Source organism: Trichomonas vaginalis, chromosome V (assembly GCF_026262505.1).
Source record: "Trichomonas vaginalis G3 chromosome V, whole genome shotgun sequence".
Lineage (NCBI taxonomy): Eukaryota > Parabasalia > Trichomonadida > Trichomonadidae > Trichomonas > Trichomonas vaginalis.
Window position 1 is genome coordinate 33,448,167 of NC_067207.1, and position 23,263 is coordinate 33,471,429.

A 23,263-nucleotide genomic window follows, 5' to 3' on the forward strand; every position below is an offset into this window, starting at 1 on the left:
CCATGAACAAAAATAATTTTTAGGGTAGATGGGTATATCTAACCTCATGAATTTTCATGAATTTCCTTAAGATAGAAAAAATAAAGTTAGTTTTATTTTTATTTATTTTTTTATTTTGTATGTAAGAACAGAAATGTCAGTCGAAGCAAAAACATTCACTAACAAATATAATGGCGAAACATTCACAAAATGCACTTATAACGGTATTGAAGTCTTACGTAGAGACAAGGATGGTTACATTAATGCAACAAATATGTGTCAGCAGTTTAGGAAAGACTTTAGAAAGTTGTTGGAAAATAAGTCCTGGGAAGAGTATTATAAGGCATTTTGTGAAGAATATAGCAACAGTCCGAATTCCGGCGGTTGCTTTTTATACAAAATTCATGCAGGAATTCCTGATGAAATCAAACAGGTTAGAGGAACGTATGTAGACCCAAGACTTATAAACTATATAGCAATGTGGGCTTCTCCAAAATATTGCATAGCAGTTGGAAAAATTATGGATTCCATAGACAAGAAAGTTCATGAGAAGTTAGATGAAGAAGAACTCGAAGATACAGTAGAGAATGCTAAACCTTTGTTCGAACAAGAAGTTAGAAAAATGCATGAAAAACAATTAGAACATGAACGTGAGATATGTTATGATTATAGAGATTCTCCATACGAACTAGACCAATGGGAACAAGAAGATTTAAAGAAAGAATTTAGAGAATATGAACTCGCTAAGATAGCATTAGAAACTGCAGAAAAGAAGTTAAAAGTTTGGGGTCGTTTTGTACAAAAATATTGTGAGTAAATGAACCATTTATTTTTTGCTGAATTCGTGAGATTCTGAGTAAAATGGCATATGGCATGTGTCAAACCGTTGAGTTTTCACAAAATTCCAAAAATAACGTTTACCATGTAAAACGGTTATAAATAATGAGGGTAGAATTCGTGGTAGAAATTAGGTTAGATATACCCATCTACCCTAAAAATTATTTTTGCTGAATTCAGCACAAAATTCTGAGTAAAATGACATATGGCACGTGTCAAACCGTTGAGTTTTCACAAATTTTAAAAATTGCTGCGGAAAGTTCGTCAAAAAAGTGAAGGTTCCCGACGGTTTCAAACCGCCATACTTTACATGAAGATAGTTTACAATGTCAACTAAATATCATGTACGATAGAAACGGTTATGTAAAGTTTACATTTTGTAAAGTTTTGTCCTGATTCAAGACAAGTCTTGTATTTTTTCAGAACAAGTCTTGTATTTTTTCAAGACAAATCTTGTCCTGATTCAGAACAAGACTTGCACTTTTTAGTCAGTTTTTCTTGTAAAGTTCTCAAATTTGAGAACAATTGTCCTGATTCAAGACAAGTCTTGTATTTTTTCAGAACAAGTCTTGTATTTTTTCAGAACAAGTCTTGTATTTTTTCAAGACAAATCTTGTCCTGATTCAGAACAAGACTTGCACTTTTTCAGGAAATCCTATCGTCCAACTTTACAAATGTCACTTTTTCAACATGATTGCATTTTTGGTCGGGGGACAACTTTCTCTCATTTTGTCACTTTTTATATCGTCGTGTTTTGTCACTTTTCCCTCAGGGTGTGTGTCAGAAAATATCCAAAATTTTTATAGCCTCGTATCTCCTTCAATTCTTGACGGTTTGACATGTATGACACACCATTCAATTCAGAATTATGTGCTGAATCTTATGACCTTCATTTGTTCGTGACTTCTTTTCACATATGTAACCATGAATTTTTAACATTTCTTTAACACAGAAAAATAAAGTTAGTTTTATTTTTATTTATTTTTTTATTTTGTATGTAAAGACAGTAATGTCAACATTAGAGAACACAACAACTGCTATCGTTCATGAAGCCATAAATGAAGAATACGAGTACATACAGTATAACAAACAGTTACGTCTCATTCGTTCGGTCAAAGATGACATGTACCAAATGCAAAGTATAATGAATGCTCTTTGTTCTACAAAGCAAGCATATCATTGGTTTGAAAACCAACAGGCAAAAGAACTTTTAGAAGAATTTCCTCATATGATTGCTTCCCTCGGAAAACCGAGGGAAGAGATTCCGTACGAAAATCGCAAGAATTTGGCTCCTGGTTTGAAAGGTTATTATGTTCATAGACTTTTAGTAAATGCTGTAGCAATGTGGGCTTCACCTCGTTATGCTTGTTATATTTTCATGATGTTAGATGAACTATATAAAGCAGAACGTGGAGAGATGGAAAAGAAACTTCAAGCAAAAGATGAAGTCATTGAATCCAAAGACAAAAGCATACAGAAAAGAATACCACGTTCAGTACCAAAAGGAAAGGAAAAAAGCTATAAGTATATGATTTACGCTGAAGAGTTGGAGAAAGAAGAAGATAGAGATATGGTTATGTTGCATTTAGTGAGAGAAACAACAAGAGCTTTTATGACTTAGCTAAGATATATAAATCTGACAGAAACTGGTTCTATCGTGAAAACTTACCGATTTCAATGACACCGAATGAGCAAATAAAGGAAATTGTCAAAAATACTCTTCCTCAAACACACTATGACATCAAAGGTTGCACAATACTTACATTTAAAGAAGACTTAACATTACTGAAAGAAAAGATAACAGAATATTTCGACAACTTCAAAGAGGAAGAATGAAAACTTACCGATTTCAATGAAAAACATTAACTTTTTGACGAAGTGAAGATTTGCACTTTGTCAAAATTTAATGAAAAAACATTAACTTTTTGACGAAGTGAAGATTTGCACTTTGTCAAAATTTAATGAAAAACATTAACTTTTTGACGAAGTGAAGATTTGCACTTTGTCAAAATTTAATGAAAACTTACCGATTTCAATGAAAAAACATTAACTTTTTGACGAAGTGAAGATTTGCACTTTGTCAAAATTTAATGAAAAACATTAACGTAAACATTAACGATAAAATTTATTTCCTGGACTGTTGTCAAAATGTCATGTTGTCATCATTTTTAAAAGAAGTTAATTAACCTGGTAGCACATGGTGACGTGGTGACACCTTCAGTTCTTCAAAAATATATTTTTGTTTCAATAACGTCAGGGTCAATTTCTTCAACCATTTCACTTCCTTCGTCAATGTCAATAGAAAGCTTCTTCAACCTTTGGTAAGAACTTTTGTATACATCTTTGTTCGTTATTGTCTTCAGAGATGAAGGATAATATTTCACATTTGTTTCACCCTTCTTATATTCTTTCTGTTCGGAAAGATTCATAACAATACTGAAAAGTCAATGTTAGAGTTCTTTATAACAGTATAATGAGTATCTTTGACATTCACGAAGAAACTTTTGTTTCAAAACTACTGCTAACTCTTGTGAAGTATAACGTTTGCGGTCAATGACGATAGCTAATGGTCTGACATACTGACCGAACTTAGATTCTTTCACAAACTTCTTGTTAAAGATAACATTAACGTTTGCAGCACCATTGAACTCATTCTTGATGGCATTAGCGAGAGCATTGTATGAAAAGAACTTGCAATCTTGCATGTGTTTCATTATAATAAAAATATTAAATTATTTTGAAAAATAACTTAAAAAAATCTAAGCTAATTTTTTTAAAAAAATATTTTTTTATTTCCTACTAAAGATGTATCGGAAGTTGTCTAAGTTAGAACACTCGGAAATAAAACAACTTCTTACAGAAGCTAACATAGATGTTGCAAAACATTACGCGACAAACAAAAAAGCACTCGCTGACATCCTCAATGACTATAATAGTGCAATAAGTTATGATAGAATTCATGAGTTCATAAAGCCGCAACGCGGCGAGGACGAAGTCCATGCAAGAGCATTTCCTTTAAATGACGTTGCTATTGACTTATATCATAGACGTTCAGTACCTCATGAAGTAAGAAGAGAAATGTTTGACATAACAAATGCAAACGTTGGTGAAACAAGAAGAAGAGACGACACACTGAAACAACAGAGAAGAGAGATGTTTAAAAGTGCTATAGAACAAGTTCGCAAAGCTAACGATGTCATTCGTTCCATTGACGACAAACCAAAAGAAGGTGAGAGATGGTTAAAGAAAGATGAAGAGAATAGGAAGAGAAATGTGAAGTCAGGCAATAGACTCATTGACTTTAACATCGAAGCTTTAGATGAACCAAACAGAGACTACTTACACAAACATTTCGGTAAGGTTTTCATGAGACTCTTAGAGAAGATTAAAATAAACTCACAACAGAGATGGATGGTATGTTATAAACTTGGTGGAAAGTATGAATGTTCTACGTTAAACCTCAATAATATTGGAACATTACTACATCAGCTCTTGAAGGAGAACTTTATATCAGAGATAGAAGCAAATGCTGCAGGTATTGTTGAAATGCACTATGACTTCTTCTTGACAAACATAAAGAATCTTACTGAAATAAAGATGTATGATTTAACTGAATATGAAGGCTTAACGATGTCAGATGTTAAGAAAGGAAAGCCACAGAAGCGACCATATAGAGATGAAAGCATACTGACAGAAAGACAGAAAAGATTATTGAACAGACTTAAACAAACAGGAGATAAACAAGATATAGATGACTTCTGGAATGAAATCCTTGGTGAAAAGAAGTTTTATAAGAAGAGAAGCGGTCAGTTCTGGAAGTATCTTTGCACATTACCTATAAATCTTGAACGCTACCAAATCTTCAATGAACTGAACAAAAGAACTGCAACACTTATGACAGAGGACAATTGTTTCGTTTATGCTTGCATTCAGGCTGGAGTAAATGAAGAAACTATTGACCACATGAGAGAAGTCATTCGTGTTAGAGACTTTCCTCAAAGTAAAGTACAAGAAATTTCCGATTCAACAGGTATAGCATTCAATGTTACCATTGGTTATTTCAATGACTCAAGACATAATGAAATAAAGAGATACATACCAAAAGAATGTAAAACTGTTCGAACTATTGACTTACTTCTTGTTGAAGACCACTACATGCTAAACGAAAGATTACCAATGACAACATATTTCATTCGCAACTATATAGAAATCTTGAAGGAGTGTGGTGGAATGAACATTGAAAAACAGATGAAAATATATACAATGAGAGATGATAAATACATTGTTCGCATGGATAGAACTACACCGCTATGGGATGTTATGAAAACATTGTGGGAGTGCAAATATTTCGAACCTATTTCTTATGGAGAACTTTTCACATATACGACTGACTTATATAACAGAACCTTGCACCATTTAAAGATTTGACATATGCTCCAAAGTATTGTGTACAACTGAAGAAGAAAGCAGAGTCAAAAGAAGTAAATAAAAATAAGTGCAAGTTCATTCCTGAGCATGTTTTCTTTGCTGACTTTGAGTGTAGTACCGATGGCTTTCATAAAGCTTTTAACATCTGTTATGACAGTGAAGATGGTTCAGTGAGTGAAAGCATATGGGGTCAAAACTGTGCAACAGAATTTTTGGAGCGACTTCCTGACAAGAGTTTAATATATTTCCATAACCTCAGCTATGACATAAACTTCATCTTAAGACACATGACAGAAGTGAAAGGAACTCCCATCATTAAAGGTTCACGAACAATGCAAATAACTGGCTTATATAAAGGAAGGGCAATTATTATAAAAGACTCTTACAGTGTTATAAATAAGAAGCTTAAACTATTTCCTGCTATGTTTAACTTACAAACAGGACCGAAAGAAGTATTTCCATATAACTACTACAGCAGTGTTTTGTTAGCAAATGACAACAGAACTGGTGTCATTTCTGAAGCATGTAAGTTTGTAAAAGATATTGAAACGTTCATGAAGAACATAGATTCCATCAAAGGTTGCAGAATAGATGAAAACCACTTCGACTTAGAAAAATATAGCACGTTTTACTGCAAACAAGATGTAAGAATTTTAAGAGAAGGTTTTGTAAAGTTCCGCAATGATATATTGAAAGAGTTTGATTTAAACGTTTATGACTACGTTAGTATTTGTTCTATTGCTAACAAATTGTTTGAGAACAGAGTGTACTTCCCGAATGGAAATCTTTATGACCTCTCAAATAAACCAAGAGAATTTATTTCGAGATGCATTCAAGGTGGAAGATGTATGTTGTCAGATAACATTAAACAAAAGAGCAAAAAGAAACTCATTGCTGACTTCGACGCTGTTTCATTATATCCATCAGCTATAGCAAGACTTTATACTTTAGAAGGAATTCCAAAAGTATTGAAGGATGAGATGTTAAGCACAGAGTATCTCATGAGACATTTATTCGATGACGACCAAAAGGAACCCATTGGTGAAAAGTTTATGTCTGGCTTCTTTGTTCTCATTAAGATAACAGAGATTGGAATACATAGACACTTTCCTTTAATAGTTTGTGACCCTGAACTAAATCCAGAACTTAACGTTCCCAGAAGTTCAAACACTTGCTGTTTAATGTATGTTGACCATATAACATTACAAGACCTCATAAAATATCAAGGTGTCAAATGTGAAGTGTTGCAAGGATACTATTACGATGGAAACAGAGATATTAGAATAAGAGATGAAGTAAAGAAGTTGTTTGAGTTAAGGTTAAAGTATAAGAAAGAAGAAAACCCATTACAAGAAATTATAAAACTCATTCTGAACAGCATTTATGGCAAAACTATTCTATCTCCTATTGAGTCAAAAATAACCATAGTAGATGACAAAGATGCTATAAGATATGCCATCAGAAACTACAACCATATAGTGAAGTTCGAAGGTTTGGATGGTTCAGATAAAACTATTTTCAAGCTAACGAAAAGCATTTGCAGACACTTTAACTTTTGCCCACTTGGTGTAAATATTCTATCAATGTCAAAACGTATTATGAATGAAGTGTTTTGCACGATTGAAGACTTAGGATTAAAAGCATTTTATCAGGATACAGATTCGATGCACATTTACAATGAAGACATACCACGTTTAGCTCATGAATTTAAGAAGAGATACGGTAGAGAACTTATTGGTAAAAACCTTGGTCAGTTTCATAGTGACTTCGCAGAAATAACACCTGGAAAACAAAGTTTAGCATACAAGTCAATATTTTGTGGAAAGAAGACTTACATAGACTTACTCACTAACGATTTAAATGAAGTTGCATTTCACTGCAGAATGAAAGGCGTGAAGCAAGATGTTATTGCTTTAACCGCTAATGAAATGTTTCCTGAAGCTATACAATGCTATTACAATGAAGATAAAGGTTTAATGGTTCCGCAAGGAAAATTTGACAAAGACTCTGAGTTCAGTGTCATGAAACTTTATAAAGCACTTTATGACGGTCAAGAGATTGGATTTGACTTATGTAAGTCTTCTAGTCCTTGCTTTGCTGAAAAGTTTAACTTCTCAATAACGACTAAAACAAGCTTTATTCGTAAGTTGAAGTTCTGAGGTCATTTATTTTTGTCAGCAATGAGGTCATGAATGAGGTCAGCAATGAGGTCATGAATGAGGTCATTTATTTTTGTCAGCAATGAGGTCATTCATGATAAAAATAAGCCGCTAGCGGCAAGGGCGAAGCCCATGTGGTCATTTACAATACTGCGATGGTAGAGTTTAAGAGTTGTGCTTCAATGTAGAGACAGTCCTTATGGTCTGGAGGTAAGAACACTGGGCAGTTATGGTCATGAGTGGAGAACATGTCTATCCAAAACTCACGATTGAAGCCAGTTAATTTATAGTATTTAGGGTTAGGAAGTGGTGTAGTTCTTGTATGACCAATGAACTCATTTTCAACTCCCTTACTTAAGTTTGAATATAATATAGCTTGCTTTCTATCCCAAATGCCAGGTGTTACAATCTTTGAAAATTCATTTTTCCTCGGAAGCATTGCATCATAATTGAAAACATTCTTGAAATCATCACTTGGTTCAGAGATTTGAAATCTTATACGTAATGGATTTTCTTTCTCTTTAGCTACTTCATTGAATGGTGAGAATACAACAAACTGACAGTCATGAGTTCCATCTTCATTTTCATTAAATTCATAATGAAAGTCTATAAGTTGTGGCTGACTACCTTCTTCTTTCAGTTGTGCAAGAAACTCACGTAAAGGCTGTAAAGTTTGTACTTCAATGTTAAACTTTTTCTCGAACATTTCATTAAATGAAATCATACATTGCAACAATGTTGTATCGTCTTTAAAGTATTTGTATATGTGAATGTTTTGGGCGCTTAAAGACTGTTCGTCATTTTCTATCTCGACTTGAAGTATAAAGTCAACCTTTCTGAAAGCACGTGTTATATACATAGATGTTATGCCAATGTACTTCTCTTCATTTATGTTCACAATCCAGTCTGTTGGAAACTTAAACGTTACTCTGTTCCCCTTTATTTTGACGTCAGGGTTTTCACTACTGAACGCAACAGATAAAGGTATTTGTCTATACATTTAATTCGGATAAAAATAAACCATTTACTCTTTCTTTGCTTCAGCTTCTTTAGCTTTTGCTTCAGCTTCTTCTCTAGCTTTCTTCGCCAGCAAACGTGGGTTCTTTTGTCTTCCAGCAGCTAATGCAGCTAGTTGTTTTTCACTAAGTTTTCTCTTTGGTCTCTCTGGCTTTTGTTCTTGTTTTTGTTCCTTCAGTTCGGATAAAATTTGCTCGCGAATTTCTTTCTTCAATGCTTCAACATCTATGACTCCTTGGGTCTTGTCCGTAGGACTTGTCTGAGTCATTTGACTGCAGATAAAAAACAAAATTAAAACTTTAACCGATGTAAAATGAGCTTGTCAAAATCAGAACGAGAGTCTATTATATTAAATGACGCCAGAGGAATACAACATCCTTTCTATTACGTAAGTCAGAGTAAAGATGGTAAAATATATGTAAGAAAAAGAAAGGTTCCATTAGCGAATGCAGAAAGCGACAACATTAAGGTGCATGGCAAGGGTGAAGTCCACGAAGCCCATATAAAACCTTCTGTTCAAACTGAGCCACCAAAAGAACCAGAAGAAAAGAAGCCAGATGTACTTTCAATAACGAACCAAGAGCTTATTGCAAAGTTCGTGAATTTCATTGAAAAACAAACCGAGTCAAAGAACCCTGACCCGCCAGTGAAAGAAGTTGAGACAAAAGAGAATGTACAGTTCATTGAAAATGTCAAGAAACAACTTCCACCACGAATGCCAAGAAGAAGAGTGAGAATAATGAAGTAAATAGATATTTTTATCTGAAGTAAATACATGCAGAACGAACAGCTAAACGAATTTACTCCAGCAGAGCATATTCATCAGATTCGCTCATATTTCGATATCATAGACAATGCAGTTCAAATTGGTGACACTAATAGAAAATATTCTGACGCAAAGATTCCATCACAACCTGGAACTGCTAAAGATAACACATGGGTAACATTCAATCTCTCACCTCCTGGTGAAAATATGTTGGACCTTTACAATACATTCATTACGTATAAAATGGAAGGTCAATTTATTGTAGATAAAGAAATTGGTTCAGGTTCCAATAAAACAAACCCACCAGGATTTTGGATTGGTTTCGATGACGCTTTCTATGCAGTTGCTGGATATCAAATCCTTGCAAATGGTCGTATCGTATATTCTCAAGACAACGCAAGAGAAGAAGCATATATAACTTCAAACTCACAAACTACCGAACAAATAAAGAAAGTAGATGTTTTCTCAAAGACTCGACATGAAGATGTATGGAGTCATTCGGGAACATGCAGAACAGGACAAATTGTTAGTGGTCCAATTACAGCAGGAAAATCATTTGATTTAAGCTTCGTTTAAGAATTCCTGTTAGAAGATTCCTTCCATTAGAAGCTATTCGATTTATTCCAGCTTTTGCAGGAAACATTCAGCTTAAAGTAAAGTTCAGTAGCGACGCCTTACAATGCACATCTATATCTGTAAATGATATCGTTGCTTTCAATCCAACTCTTAAAGTTGCATTTGCTTCAGATTCAAATCCACCGACAAATAAATTTGTTCCATGGAATGAACCATTCACTATGATAACGAAGTCAGGAGAAGCTAGTGGAACAGTTACTATTACAACTGTAAACCAGCAACTATTTCGAACAAAGATGGATTTTAATGAATGTTTCATTCATCCAAAGTCATTCTCTTTAGACCCTAACATTTATACAGAACTTGTAGAACATTATACAAACGAGGCTTTATGTTTTCCTGTTAAAGTTATGGATTGGATTCCTATGGACGGTTCATTCTCAAAGAATACAGATAGTTCAAGTGCAACATTTACAGCAGCTTATACGCCTATTAATGTTAAAAGTATTTGGGCACTATTTAGAAAGAAAGACAACTATTATGTTAATTTTGAGAACCCTAAGTTTAAATATCTTCAGCTTTCCATGGGAGCTTATGGAAATATGCCTGCAGAACCTGAAAAATCATATGGACCTGTATTTTATGAAATGGTTGCGAACGCTTGCAATACAAACAATGATATGATAGGATTTAATGAAGATGTTATGAGGTCATTGGTGGATGATGGTAGTGTGGAACATAAATGGGATAGCTATGACAACACACATTTCTTATGTGGTTTTCCAACTGAAGTGGACTTTTGCTTCCAGCAAGGTCAAACATCTACTGCTCCAATAACATACAAATTGTCTGTTAAAGGACCTATTGAACTAGCAACTGAAAACGTACCAAAGCCACTTATTGGATTTATGAGGGATTGTTGCTTTGCCATTCAGGTGCGTGCTAATGGCATCCCCATAATAAGATTAGATGACTATAACTTAGCTACGGACGACAGTGAGGAATAAAGGATGAACGTTTATTTTTAAAGCTTATAAATGAGTTCTTCATCAAGCTCTCGTGAACCTTCACCATCTATGAAACAAACTTTACCAAACGATTATGGAGCACCTATTGAATATTTCTTACGAGCTGCACAATGGCAAAGAGCAGTCTCACCAAGGTTAGGTGTTCCACCAGCTCCTGTCAAAAATAGCATTTGGTCAAGTCCTTATATAAAATATGGTCTCCCACTAGGTTTGCTAGCTACAGCAGGAGCAGTAATGATGTTGAAAAGAAATAAAGCAAATGTTGTAAATAATACTGAAGTAGCTGAAGTTAAACAAACTCCGACACCATCGCCAAAACCAACGCCTTCACAAACAACACCTTCAATGACTCCTGAACCTATGGAATTACAAACTCCTGTTCAAAAGTCAACTCCAAAACCGACTCCAACATTTAAACCAGAACCTACACCACAAATAAATCGTAAAACTCCTGCGTTTCCTTACTGAAAAAATAACGTTATTTTTATTTAATATTAAAATTTTATTTGATTGAAATGACGACTAAAGTCACTGAAGCAATGAAACAAAAGTTTTTGGTAGAATACATTAAATCAGGAATTATTCCAGAAGGTTTTTACATTCATACTATGAAGGATGGTAGAGTTCAGTTTAGAAAGATAAAGCAACCATTAGATAAAGAAGGAATTTTGAGAAAGATTAAACTTCATGAGGACAACATTGCTGAACTTAGGAAGAAGTTAGAAGAGTTGGAGAAAGGAAGAGAGTTATAAAGCAATGAATTCAACAGGGTAGAAATGAGGTTAGAAATCGGGTTAGAAATCGGGTTAGATCTCACCACTTCACCTAAATTTATTTTTGTGCTATGTTTTCATACGTGTGAGGGTGGTGATATCATTTATTTTTAAGTTTATTTTTTAAAATTATTTTTATTTTATTTGGATGTAATGACAGAACAAAAGCAACTCATACAAATCAAAACATATAACAAACATACATTTAAACATTTATTCTTCCTTCCTGAGCATAACATGTTCTTTCAAATACATCCGAGACCAGTTGACTTTTCATTGACTGTTTATAAAGATAGAAATAGTTATATCATTAAACCATACGATGACGAAGGTAAGTTATGTAAATTGTACGTTAAGAAGTTAGAGAAAGTTTATGGCTTCAAGTATGACTACAATAGGGTTAACACTGATGATGAAGATATTGAGGAAAATTTATGAGAACATTAGTGAAGTTGTTAGTGAGAACGATAGTGAGGTGAAATTGTTGGCGGCTTTGTAAATATTTAAGGTTAAGTTAGTTTTTGCGTTCATGTTGTAAAATATACGTTAACGGTTTTGTAAAGTGTCAAATTCACAAGTATTGGGTAAGGTGGAACGCAGTGCCACCATACCCAAGACTTGTATACTAACTGAGTTCACTTAAATCAATCACTTTTTCACCAGGCTCACAGTTGACAGAACTTAAGGGTGCACCCGTATGTACGTTCATTTGAGAGGAGGAGGATTACCCTCTCAATTTTGAGGGATTCGTTAGTTTATTTTCTCGATGAATATGCAATAAAATTTGATTTTTACCTTATCAATATACTTCATATAATATACACATGTTCATGTAAAAACTTTTTTCCAAAATCCTCAGGAATTAAGGGATTTTTGAATTTTAAGAATTTTTTTCGAATTTTTTCGAAAAAAAAATATTTTCAGAACAGCCTTAACGGCTAAGATTTAGGAACAATGTTAAGTATAGATCTGCAATTTTCCCAAATGAACGGGGTGGATAAGATCCCAGCCCTATCGTCATCCCGGTGTCAATTTTACAAAAAAAATTCTTAATAAAAAATTTTTATTAAAAAATTCTTATCTTTTTTCATTGAAATTTAAATAATAAAATAAATTTGGCTGTAAAAACCATCAATTATTATAATTCTTATCGAAACACATGTAGAAAAACACTTATCTTTTATACTCTTTCTATTTGAAACCTGTTTAGTTCAGTAATTAATAATAAAAATTGTGAAAATAGTGACTATTTAACTAAAAATATATTAAATGATGTAATAATGAGATATACATATATTTTTACGAATTATAATTAGAAATTATTCTGGTCTGGGAATCCCAACCCAAAATCATTGAAAATTTGAATATATGGGATGGGCTACCCATCCCAAAACTATATTGAAATTTTTGAATTGATAATAAATGTATCTATATCTAAGGTATATTAGAGAATTTTTAAAAATTATGCATTAAAAAATTGAATTTATTCAAAACAAATTGAGAATAAAAATGCTTAAGTAATCACTTCATTATTTCAACAATGATTGATGCAGTACCGACGTACTATAAAGACATTGAGGTCGGTACTAAGCATCAGTATCTTAGATATAAAAAACCAGGCGACAAGTACGGAAAATATTATGTTAAATGCAATGAACTAGTAAAGCGTCCTGACGGAACTATATGCCACTGTGCAATGGAAGAAATGCGTGAGGATCATTTCAAAAAATGGATCCAAAACAAACGGCACATATGCACACCAGGAGAAGTAGCATCACAACAAACAATCGATCAATACTATCAAAACGTCCCAGCAACAGGGCTTACACCTATATCGTTAGGGGATATCTATGAACAGCTTGCTACATTTACTGGAAGATTTAACTTGGCTCTGAATACCTTCTCAAGCCCAGAGTTTACAAAGCTAGTTAAAACCATTATAATGTATACTGCAGACTCGATGATATTGAAGTTCCCACAGTTACACAATGTTAACATCAATGTTGATAAACTAGCTTCTCAAATATACCAGCCTATTTCAACTGACAAACTAAGGCAAACAATGATACAAATTGCAAATTCAATCCATGTTGCAAAAGTTGATGAGTTTGCTAAGCTTGCCTGTACCTGTGTTGCCATTGATGAGGGGAAGACTCAGCAGTTTCACAATCTGGACTTCTCCCTCACAAATCCTCTGCAAAGCAAGCGGCCCTATCCTGTTGAGTCAATCCAAATGAATGGTGGAACATCTGAAGATTATATCCACTCGCTTACTCAAGGATTTAACAGAATCTTCATTAGAGATGTTAAGATCAGCAGTGTAGTTTGCGATGGCAATAAAGCGCAATTGAAATGTTTTCAGAAAGGATGGAATCAATCGTTCTACAACTCAAATGACCCAAGGTTATTCAAAATCTTGTTTATCCCGTGTTTATGCCACAGGATTCATAATTGTTATCAATATATGACAACAAAAGACGTAGCATTAGGAGCAATTGTGAAACATATCCACGAAATATCAGCTCTTTGTAGAATCCATGTTGAAGACATCGGAGCTCTCTGTCCAAAGCATGTATCCACCAGGTGGATCTATGATTATAATATTTGTATGTTTATTATCAAGTATCAAGACAAAATTTCAAGATATACGCGTATTGATATTGAAAACATCAAGTTCTTAAGAGACTGCTTGGCAATTCTCAAGAAGCTTATTTCCACGTTCGAATCAGATAAAACCAAGATATCTGATTGCTACGTATGGCTTTGCAAGGGTATTGAAGCACTCCAATACCTTTCCAGCAGCAACAACAATCCTTTTGCTGGAATCCTTTCAAGATCGTTGTTGAACTATACCCTTGGATCGGACTTTGGAGGTCTTTGGTGCTTAGCCTTCGCTTTTACACCGAAAGGTAGGTATTATTTCAACCAAAAATTCGTCCACGGAGCGCAGATCAACGAATCTCCGGCAATTAATTCATTTGATATTACAAACGTAACTTTCGTTAATCCAGTAGAAGACATTCAATCTATCTATATGGACTCTATCTTTGAAGAAGGTTCGACTGAAGTTTCTCTTGATATGGTTGAGGAGGGATCAATTCGTCAGGTAACTGCTACAATTGACCCTCCTATGCTTGATCTCGCAGATGTAACATCTAGTTCAAATCAGCCGGTTAACCATTTTGTTGCAGCTAGGCAGTATCTCAAAAGTATTTTGGAACAATTTCGTATTCCGGGTCAAACAATAACAGATATTATTACACTATTTAACACGTATATTAATAGTGATAATGATATCTTCTCTGATGATATGATTCAAGAACGTCAAGAATACGGTTGGGAAGAAATCTCTCATAGAGATGGCAATGTATCAATCTTTGCAGATATCGCCCTTCGTGTTATCTCCGCTTCACCTTCAGAAGCAACATGTGAGAGAACAATAAAAGACCAAAGATTGATACTAAATTTGAAAAGATTACGTTCTCACAAAATTTTATTAGATAGCCGAGAAATTTTAATGGCTACAAAATAAATATCTATATTTATTATTAAAAATTGTTTTATATTTTATCTGTTCAATATTTATCTCATATAAAAATTTGAAATACTTAATCAAAATTTCTATGTGTTTGTTTGAAAGAGATCGATAGCAATTCATATATCTTTTGAATTTGCTAATTGTGGTGATGGTACTATTATTATTAATTTTTTATTTTTATTTTTATTTTTTTTATTTTTTATTTTTTTATTTTTTTATTTTTTTTGATAATATACTATTTAGATTTATACATTCATTCAATATTATGAAATAAATATTTCTAAATTGATCTGATTAATTTTTCATTAAAGTTTATATTATCACCAAATAAATTTTCGAACCCTTAGAGTCATAGTTCAATGGTAAGAGTCATAGTATAATCGTAAAGTCCATTGGTTCGAATCAAGGGGATTTTCACACTTTTTTCTTTTTTAAAATTTCAGAGGTTTATTTTTAAGGTTCTCGCTGGCGACCCCCCGTTCGTCGAAAAAAATTTGATTTTTGCTGGCGACCCCCCAATCACCAATTTTTTTTCGACGAACGTGGGGTGGGGGGTCGCCAGCGAGAACCTTAAAAAAACAGAATCCCAAAAAGGTGACATTTTGGGTGTATCGTCTATCCCAGGGATAGAAAATGACTTCACCTTGGATCTATAATGTTAAGTATCAAAAAGAAAGGAGGTCTGATATAGACAACATATATCGTTGAAGGTTGAAAAAATCTCTAATATTTGAGCCCAAAATTTCAAATTTTAATTTTTTGAAAAAAGAGGCCACCCGTATGTACGTTTATTTGAGAGGAGGAGGATTATATTTTTGAAAGGGTGAAACATTATGAATATGTTAATTATATAATAATATGTATTATTATAAAAAAGAAAGAGAAAGGGACAAACTATCCAGTGTCACTTTTCAAAGGAATAAAAAAATAATAAAGATGAAATAATAACATGAAATCTTATATAAATATAATTTTATCTAAATAGATAAATGAATTAAGCAGTTTACAGTTATATATATTTAATGAGAGACAATATCTAGTTCTATGGTAGAAATGACTCTTAGACTCAAATAAGTAACACAGATAGAAAGTACTCAGTATAACAATTATATATGTACACTCAAAGTTAGTCGCTGCTAAAATCTTAACCTTGCATTTCGGGAAAATCTGACAAATGGCTCTTAGACTCAAATAAGTAACACAGATAGAAAGTACTCAGTATAACAATTATATATGTACACTCAAAGTTAGTCGCTGCTAAAATCTTAACCTTGCATTTCGGGAAAATCTGACAAATGGCTCTTAGACTCAAATAAGTAACACAGATAGAAAGTACTCAGTATAACAATTATATATGTACACTCAAAGTTAGTCGCTGCTAAAATCTTAACCTTGCATTTCGGGAAAATCTGACAAATGGCTCTTAGACTTGTTTTGATAATTAATTCTTCAATTATATTATAATTTATAACAAATTTCCTCAAACTATCTGTATGTCATTCAATTCCCGGCCACTACATTCAATGATGGACCATTTTCTTCAAATTTTGAAATACCTTATTCAATTTGTTGTATGGAGCCCGTGATATTCAACACTATGGAGCTCCTCCAGTTTGGTATCCAAGAAGAGATAAAAGCTAGCATGGGCTACTCTCAAAAATGCTTGAAGCAATATATTCAAGTTTGCAACAAGGATCAATAGATTCAAATCTTGTTTATTGTACTTTAAAGGTACTTTTAAAAAAGAAACAATTAATGTAAAAGATTCAAATAATTTTTTATTATTATTTTATTAATTTTTTAAATAAGGTTAATAAAAAAGTGACACTGGATAGTTTGTCCCACACTCAAAAAGAAAAAATAAAGCACGTTAAAATTTTTCTTTCTTGATTTTTTACAAAATCTACTTAGAATTATGCAAAATATGACTAAATAATTATAAATTTCAAGTTAAATTTTAATTTTGATAAATAATTTAAATTTCAAAATATCAAGTTCAGTTCGACTATGTATGTAGTAATTCCTCAATAAAGTGCCAAAACCCTATTAAAATATATGAACATTTTCAACATTTTAATGTTTTTATTTAAAAATTTGATGGAATATGAGCTTCAAACAATTATTATGTAAATAAAAATAATTAAATATATGTATTTATTCGTATTACAACCGTAGTAAGTCGATTCTTCCTTTCTTCTACTGAGTTTTGAATTTGATTTCGAATTGTAAAGAGATTCAAAGGGAAAATACTAGCGGATAAAAACTACCTCCATGAAAGGGTCATAATGGAGTCAAGTTGTATTTTTTGATATTTTTTGCTTTTCGAGCCTAAATAGGTTCTAAATTCTGAAGTTTACATGATCCTCTCGTGTGCACCCTTAAAGCAATTCTCAAATCAAATGCAAACGACCTCTATTATGACAAAGAAACTGGTTTGTACTTATCTGTTGCTTCAAAAGCGCATTTTGACAAAGTACGTAATGAAGCAATGAATAGATCTTTACCAGAACCATTCAAAGGCATCAACTTAAAAACTCTTAAAGTATGTGACCTATTTAACATGTTAAAGTCAAAAGGTATTGTTGTTTAAATTCAAATTTAGCAATTGATAAATATATCTATGACTCATCAATCCTGTTATCAATATTTTGTAAGTATGTAAGAAAGTGGTAAGTATACACTTATATATGATTAATGTAAAACTGTAAAATAATTAATTGTCTAAGTAAACAAATAAATTGTCATATCATTAACAAAACTTGGAACAAAACTACTAAAACTTCGTTTGGTATTTAAAACACAAATCATTGATGCTTATATTGACATCAACATCTTCATTTTCATTGAATAAACACTATTATACTCATATTCCACCTTTCTAATTATTCGAATAATGCAAAGTTCTTCAGAGATACTCTCTCGTTCAAGTTGATATCATACTCTAATTACTGGAGGACTTCTCCATGATACTACTATCATATATAAATAATCACATAATATTTTGGATAATCACATTTCCTAAAAATAAGTTCAGATTAATCGAAATATAAAAATATTCTTATATCATGCATTTATAATAATTTTTATGGCTAGTCGAATAATGTAGGGGTTTTCTGTAGGAAATCATTTGTGTAGATAACTCTCAGTCGAATGAGATACTTCGGAAGAATATTGCACTAAGGTAATGTAGTTGTGGTGATTGGTCCGCAAAAGGGGTAATGTCTGAAATTAGAGATCAAAATTTTTCCGATACCGAATCAGAAATTTTTTGATTTTTATATGATTCCCCTCTTGTCACAGTCCGAAATATTAGTTTTTCTATTTGACTATATGAAACAACAAGGCCGTGCAGAGGGGATGACTCCCACGCTTTCCGCAATTCGAAAATCTTTAAATTCACCAGATTTCGATTCGATCTTCTTCAACAAAATAATAAATCCAGAATTAACTACGAACAATATACTAGAAATTATGAATACATACAAAATATCGCCCGAAATCGATCAAAATGAATTGCAACGTTTTTCCGATCAAATCGAAAACTTCAACAAAGTTGATATGATGCTTTACGTCGTATATTTTTACATTGCCTGGCTCATTATACCTAATAATAACACTAATGTTACATATCAAAACAACTTTGGAATTGAATTATTAAATTTAATCGTAAAAATTGACGAAATAGATCACGAAATTAATTACAAATCATTATATTTATCAGTTGAATTCTACATTATTCAGTCTATTTTGACGAACAACGACATTATTTACTTTGATCAAGTGAAGCTCATCATTTTTATGCTATTTAACAAGCACAAACTATCAGAAGAATACACATTTCTACTTGGTCTTGCAATTAAAACTATTACATCTACAAATCCAGACTCAATTTCAGTTGATGACGTTAAATTTTTAACAATTCTCCATATTTACTACATTTCTAATGGTCGAAATGTTCCTATCAAGACAACACAGCTTATTTACTGTTCTTTAACACCATTAATTTACAATTTAGACAACTTTGTTCTTAAATTCATCACAGAAATTTCGAAAGAAGTACCAGAAACGATTTCTATCCTTGCAGTTAATCTTTTTCCATCAGCAATCCTTCAAGAAATACAAAGATCGAATTTGTCTTATGAAATCAACATTGAAAACATTCCAATTTTTGAGACAATCAAAAGAAACAACCATGAAGAAGTAATAATGCAATTTTCAACACAAAAAAACATTAATTTCGAATTCAACACAAAACAAATTCTTCCTGACAGGATGAGTTATCAAGATATATTTGATATTAATTTTATTTGTAAGTTGTCTCTTATTTCATTATTTTTTAAGACAAATTTAAATTTGATTGAATCATTTATCAACAATTCATTTGATTTTTTGTCAACAATCGACAAGAAACATTACATGCATTTTGTTTTATGTATTTGTATTATTATGAATGATATCAAACCTAATCAATACTTTTTAGTTTTCATTCATAAATTATATACAAGTTTAGTTTTTGATTCAAGGATTTCTATTTATCATGATACAGAAGATTCATTTCTTTCTACAATAAGATGGTCGGCATTTGATGTTTTGAACATTGAATCAACAGCTTTTGTTTTTAATGCATTAGAAATTTTGTTTTGTCATCCTTATATGTATTGTGAATTATTATTAAGACTTTCTATTGGTCATACTTATCTTCAAGTTGAATTTAAGAAAGAAATCATTGAATTGTTGATTGACCACTTCCATGAATACAAAGAAATCTCTAATGAAAGAACTATTCTCGCATGCGGAAACATTATTTTGTTTGTTTCAAGATTATTGACTGATATTCATTATTTGAATAATTTCTTTTCAAGTGAACATCAAACAACAATTTTTTTGAGTTGTTTGTTTGAACATTCATTAGAAAATTTCACAATTCATGTAATAAGATCTTATTTAACAAACACAGAAGTTTTTTCATCAAATCTTTGCAGCTTGTTAGGAAATTGTTTAAGAATTTGTTGTTTATCACCTTCTGAATCAGGATTACCTGTTTATATCAATATTTTGTCTGCATTAAATGATGTACAAAAAATTAGAAAACAAGTTTGTGAATATTTAATTAGTTTGAGATCAATTTTATGTTCAAATTTATGTGAAATTTGTCATAGAACTGATTATGAACATTTAGAAGAAATTTTATATCAATGTTTAAATTTCTTTACTTCTTCATCACAAATTGTTAAAGCAACACAAGAAGAAGTTAGTTCATTTGAAACAATGTTGGAAATTTTCAAAAATAGAAAAATTCCAAAACGATTATTTAATGAAACTATTCAAGTTATTGCAGGACAATTTTTATCTTCTTATGCTCCAAAATATATAATTACTGAGCCAAATTTCTTGAGATTTATGCTTCAAATTTATAAAGACAAAGACTTCAAAATTGCCATTAAATTCATTCAAGATTTATGTAGTCATGCAAGTGTTAATATTATTATTTGTCATCAATATCGAATTGATATTTTATTGATAGAATTATTAAGCAAACAAAGATTATTAGAGCATCCTAATTTAGAATATGTTCATAGTTGTTTAGATTTGTTTAAGACAATTTGTTCTTTTATGTCTTCTGTAACTGTTTCACAAAGATATGTTTCATTGTTTGCTCCATTGAATAACAACAATATTTCATATTTAGAACCAGTTTTTATCAAAGGATTGACAGATATTTTGCAGCAAACTTATAGAATTCCAAGTGGTTTTATAGAATTAAAACCAAAAGGACAAAAAGTTACAATCAATGGATTAAATCGATATGATCTAAATAATCCTTTCTGTTTTGTTACATGGTTTAGAATTAATTATAGTGTTCCGAAATATTCACCAAACATTTTTACAATTTATGATTCAAATCATAACATTATACAAGGAACAATTTCATGTGATGAAATAACTATTACTGTGAGAAATGGAATTACTCGATCAATTGGAAAAGTTGAAGAACAGATGCCATTGAATACATGGACGTTTCTTTCTATTTTGTTTATTACTGTTAATGAAAGATTTGAAGCTTTTGTTAATTTTAACAATAGAAGTAGATCATTTTGTTTACCATTTCCTTTAGTTAAATTTGCTGGAGATGCAAAAATTGTTGTTGGCGGTGCTGATATTCCTTCAGGTTTTGAAGTTAAGAAATTTGTTTCATTGTCTAGTTTTGGTATATTAAATATCAATTCTAATGATCAAAGTTCTGAAATAGAATCAATTGGTCCTCAACTTGATAAAATGCCGCAAACAAATTATACATTTTTAGTAAGAGTTACTTCAGCAAACAAAGTTTTGAATTTGAGTTTAATAACAAAACAAGAAAATATTAGTTTATCAACTACAGGAACTCCTTCACATCAGATCTCTATGATCTATGATTGTTTGGTTAATATGTCAGGTGTTGATTTGTTGTTGCCTTTGTTTAGTTTAATTGACTTCACTTTTCCAAATGGCCAACCGTTTTCTGACAGTTTTCAATTAATTTATGAGTTGTTGTTTATTGTTATTGTTAATTCAGAGATCGCACAGAAAAATATGAGTGAAACAAACTGTGTAGAAATCTTGGAATATTTGTTACAAAACAATGACAAAAAATTATTGAATTATGTAACATTTAACAAGTTTTATTTGTTGTTACAAAAAATTAATGATACTGGATTGCAGTTTAAACTTGCAAAGTACATATTGTTGAATTATAATTTATGGGCATCATCAAGTGAATTCAACCAAATAATTAAATCATGGCATCGAAAATTAATTCCTTTCATTGCAAATCTCAAAATCAAAGTTTTCGATTTCATTGAAATTTCGTCACTTTTGGTTATGAACAAATGTGACAATGAAATCAAGAAACACTTAACAGATGTATTGCTTGATATTGCAAGTATCGAATTTAAGCAGAATGACTTGACAGTTTTAATTGCTCACATTGCAAAAGTTTCAGCAAAAGAAAATTGTTTATTTTTACTTAATTTGATGGAAAAGATTTTGATGTTACAAAACAACCCATTAGCTAATCTTGATTGCAGTGATTTACATCATATTATATTTGTTATTGGTTTAAGAGACAAACAGATAACAATGAAAATGCTTTCTATTATAGTTATTGCTTCAAGAATTCTCAAAAACATTTCTCTTTATGAAATTTGTGATTCTATTATACAGTTACTAAGAAATGATGATGCAAATAATGAATTATATGATTTCTTATTTGATTTAGTTAGTAATTGTTCTGTTCATGGCTTGTTAAGTCTTTTATCATGGTGTTCTTTGACTTTAGGAGAAGAAAAAGTCAAAAACACTTTCAATAATTTGAAACCAGATGAAAAATTCATTTGCAATTTCTCTTGGATGACATGGTCATTGATCTCAGCAATTGTTTATCCAAATACTTCTGTTTATGTGTTTAATTTCCTCATTGAAGTTTCTCCGAAATGTTGGTTAGCAGTTGATGCAAATTTGTGCTTTTTGGAATCAGTTTTTAAGTATAATTGCGAAGAATTTAGAAGATCTTTCATTTCGATATTGTCAAATAGATTAGTAATGAATTATGGAAGTGAAGAAGAAATGAACAATTATTATCATATTTTGTTGATGTATTTGACTCGTCACAGAAGGTCTCCTAACAAAGCTTTGCATGATTTACTCAGAGAACATCTTAATTATCAAGATAAAAATACATTAACCATCAAAAACCAAAAAGAAAATGAAATTTCACAACCTCAAAATGTCAAAAATTCTAATGAAAATTTTGACAAAAATAATGAAAAATCTGACAAAAATGTCAAAAATGACGAAACATCAAATGAAACTATCAACAAAGTAAATGAAAGTTCTAATGAAAATATTGATAAAAATAATGAAATTTCAGAAAAATCTGACAAAGTTGAAGAAATTTCTCATGAAAATTTCAAAATTGATAATCATGATGTCAAAGAAAAGTTTGACTTAGATCATGAAAATAGAAATGACAAAAATTCGAAGTTGATTCCAAAATCTATTTCTATGGAAGAGATTTTTAATTTAGAAATTTCATCTCCTTTAGACTTTTATTTCTGTAATAATAATTTTGATGGTGTCAAATTTGAAATTTTTGGATTAAGAGTTGTCAAAAATGGAACATG

The 23,263-nt window shown here is 31.5% G+C and overlaps 9 protein-coding genes and 3 pseudogenes across 12 annotated transcripts, besides 4 other annotated features; 9 read left to right on the plus strand and 3 right to left on the minus strand.

The window, feature by feature from the left end:
* Window positions 1-12,194: part of a mobile genetic element that runs on past the window's edge.
* On the plus strand, window positions 134-796 carry TVAGG3_0449950 (uncharacterized protein; the record flags this gene model as incomplete). Its single annotated transcript, XM_051234581.1, has 1 exon — window positions 134-796. The coding sequence occupies one exon, from the start codon at window positions 134-136 to the stop codon at window positions 794-796; it is 663 nt and encodes a 220-aa protein (XP_051104311.1).
* TVAGG3_0449960 lies at window positions 1,826-2,652 on the plus strand (annotated as a pseudogene). The gene has a single exon. A coding segment is annotated over exon 1 (827 nt).
* Window positions 3,061-3,530, minus strand: TVAGG3_0449970 (annotated as a pseudogene). Its single transcript has one exon. A coding segment is annotated over exon 1 (470 nt).
* On the plus strand, window positions 3,580-4,623 carry TVAGG3_0449980 (organellar and viral DNA polymerase type B; the record flags this gene model as incomplete). The annotated part of the gene is made up of 1 exon (XM_051234582.1): window positions 3,580-4,623. A coding segment is annotated over one exon (1,044 nt), but the record flags the coding sequence as incomplete, so codon positions are not given.
* Window positions 5,532-6,556, plus strand: TVAGG3_0449990 (organellar and viral DNA polymerase type B; the record flags this gene model as incomplete). Its single annotated transcript, XM_051234583.1, has 1 exon — window positions 5,532-6,556. A coding segment is annotated over one exon (1,025 nt), but the record flags the coding sequence as incomplete, so codon positions are not given.
* Window positions 7,806-8,403, minus strand: TVAGG3_0450000 (uncharacterized protein; the record flags this gene model as incomplete). Its single annotated transcript, XM_051234584.1, has 1 exon — window positions 7,806-8,403. A coding segment is annotated over one exon (598 nt), but the record flags the coding sequence as incomplete, so codon positions are not given.
* Window positions 8,428-8,688, minus strand: TVAGG3_0450010 (uncharacterized protein; the record flags this gene model as incomplete). The annotated part of the gene is made up of 1 exon (XM_001315572.1): window positions 8,428-8,688. The coding sequence occupies one exon, from the start codon at window positions 8,686-8,688 to the stop codon at window positions 8,428-8,430; it is 261 nt and encodes an 86-aa protein (XP_001315607.1).
* TVAGG3_0450020 (uncharacterized protein) lies at window positions 8,734-9,168 on the plus strand (the record flags this gene model as incomplete). Its single annotated transcript, XM_001315571.1, has 1 exon — window positions 8,734-9,168. The coding sequence occupies one exon, from the start codon at window positions 8,734-8,736 to the stop codon at window positions 9,166-9,168; it is 435 nt and encodes a 144-aa protein (XP_001315606.1).
* Window positions 9,196-10,769, plus strand: TVAGG3_0450030 (annotated as a pseudogene). The gene has a single exon. A coding segment is annotated over exon 1 (1,574 nt).
* On the plus strand, window positions 10,800-11,258 carry TVAGG3_0450040 (repellent protein 1 family; the record flags this gene model as incomplete). The annotated part of the gene is made up of 1 exon (XM_001315570.1): window positions 10,800-11,258. The coding sequence occupies one exon, from the start codon at window positions 10,800-10,802 to the stop codon at window positions 11,256-11,258; it is 459 nt and encodes a 152-aa protein (XP_001315605.1).
* A 909-nt stretch (window positions 12,195-13,103) lies between the features above and the next one.
* Window positions 13,104-15,095, plus strand: TVAGG3_0450050 (ribonuclease H-like family; the record flags this gene model as incomplete). Its single annotated transcript, XM_001315568.2, has 1 exon — window positions 13,104-15,095. The coding sequence occupies one exon, from the start codon at window positions 13,104-13,106 to the stop codon at window positions 15,093-15,095; it is 1,992 nt and encodes a 663-aa protein (XP_001315603.2).
* Window positions 15,096-15,981: 886 nt separating this feature from the next.
* Window positions 15,982-16,950: a mobile genetic element.
* Window positions 16,951-17,478: a mobile genetic element.
* A 763-nt stretch (window positions 17,479-18,241) lies between these two features.
* Window positions 18,242-18,310: a mobile genetic element.
* A 589-nt stretch (window positions 18,311-18,899) lies between these two features.
* TVAGG3_0450090 (platelet formation protein family) lies at window positions 18,900-23,261 on the plus strand (the record flags this gene model as incomplete). The annotated part of the gene is made up of 1 exon (XM_001315567.2): window positions 18,900-23,261. A coding segment is annotated over one exon (4,362 nt), but the record flags the coding sequence as incomplete, so codon positions are not given.
* Between the last annotated feature and the right edge of the window lie 2 nt (window positions 23,262-23,263).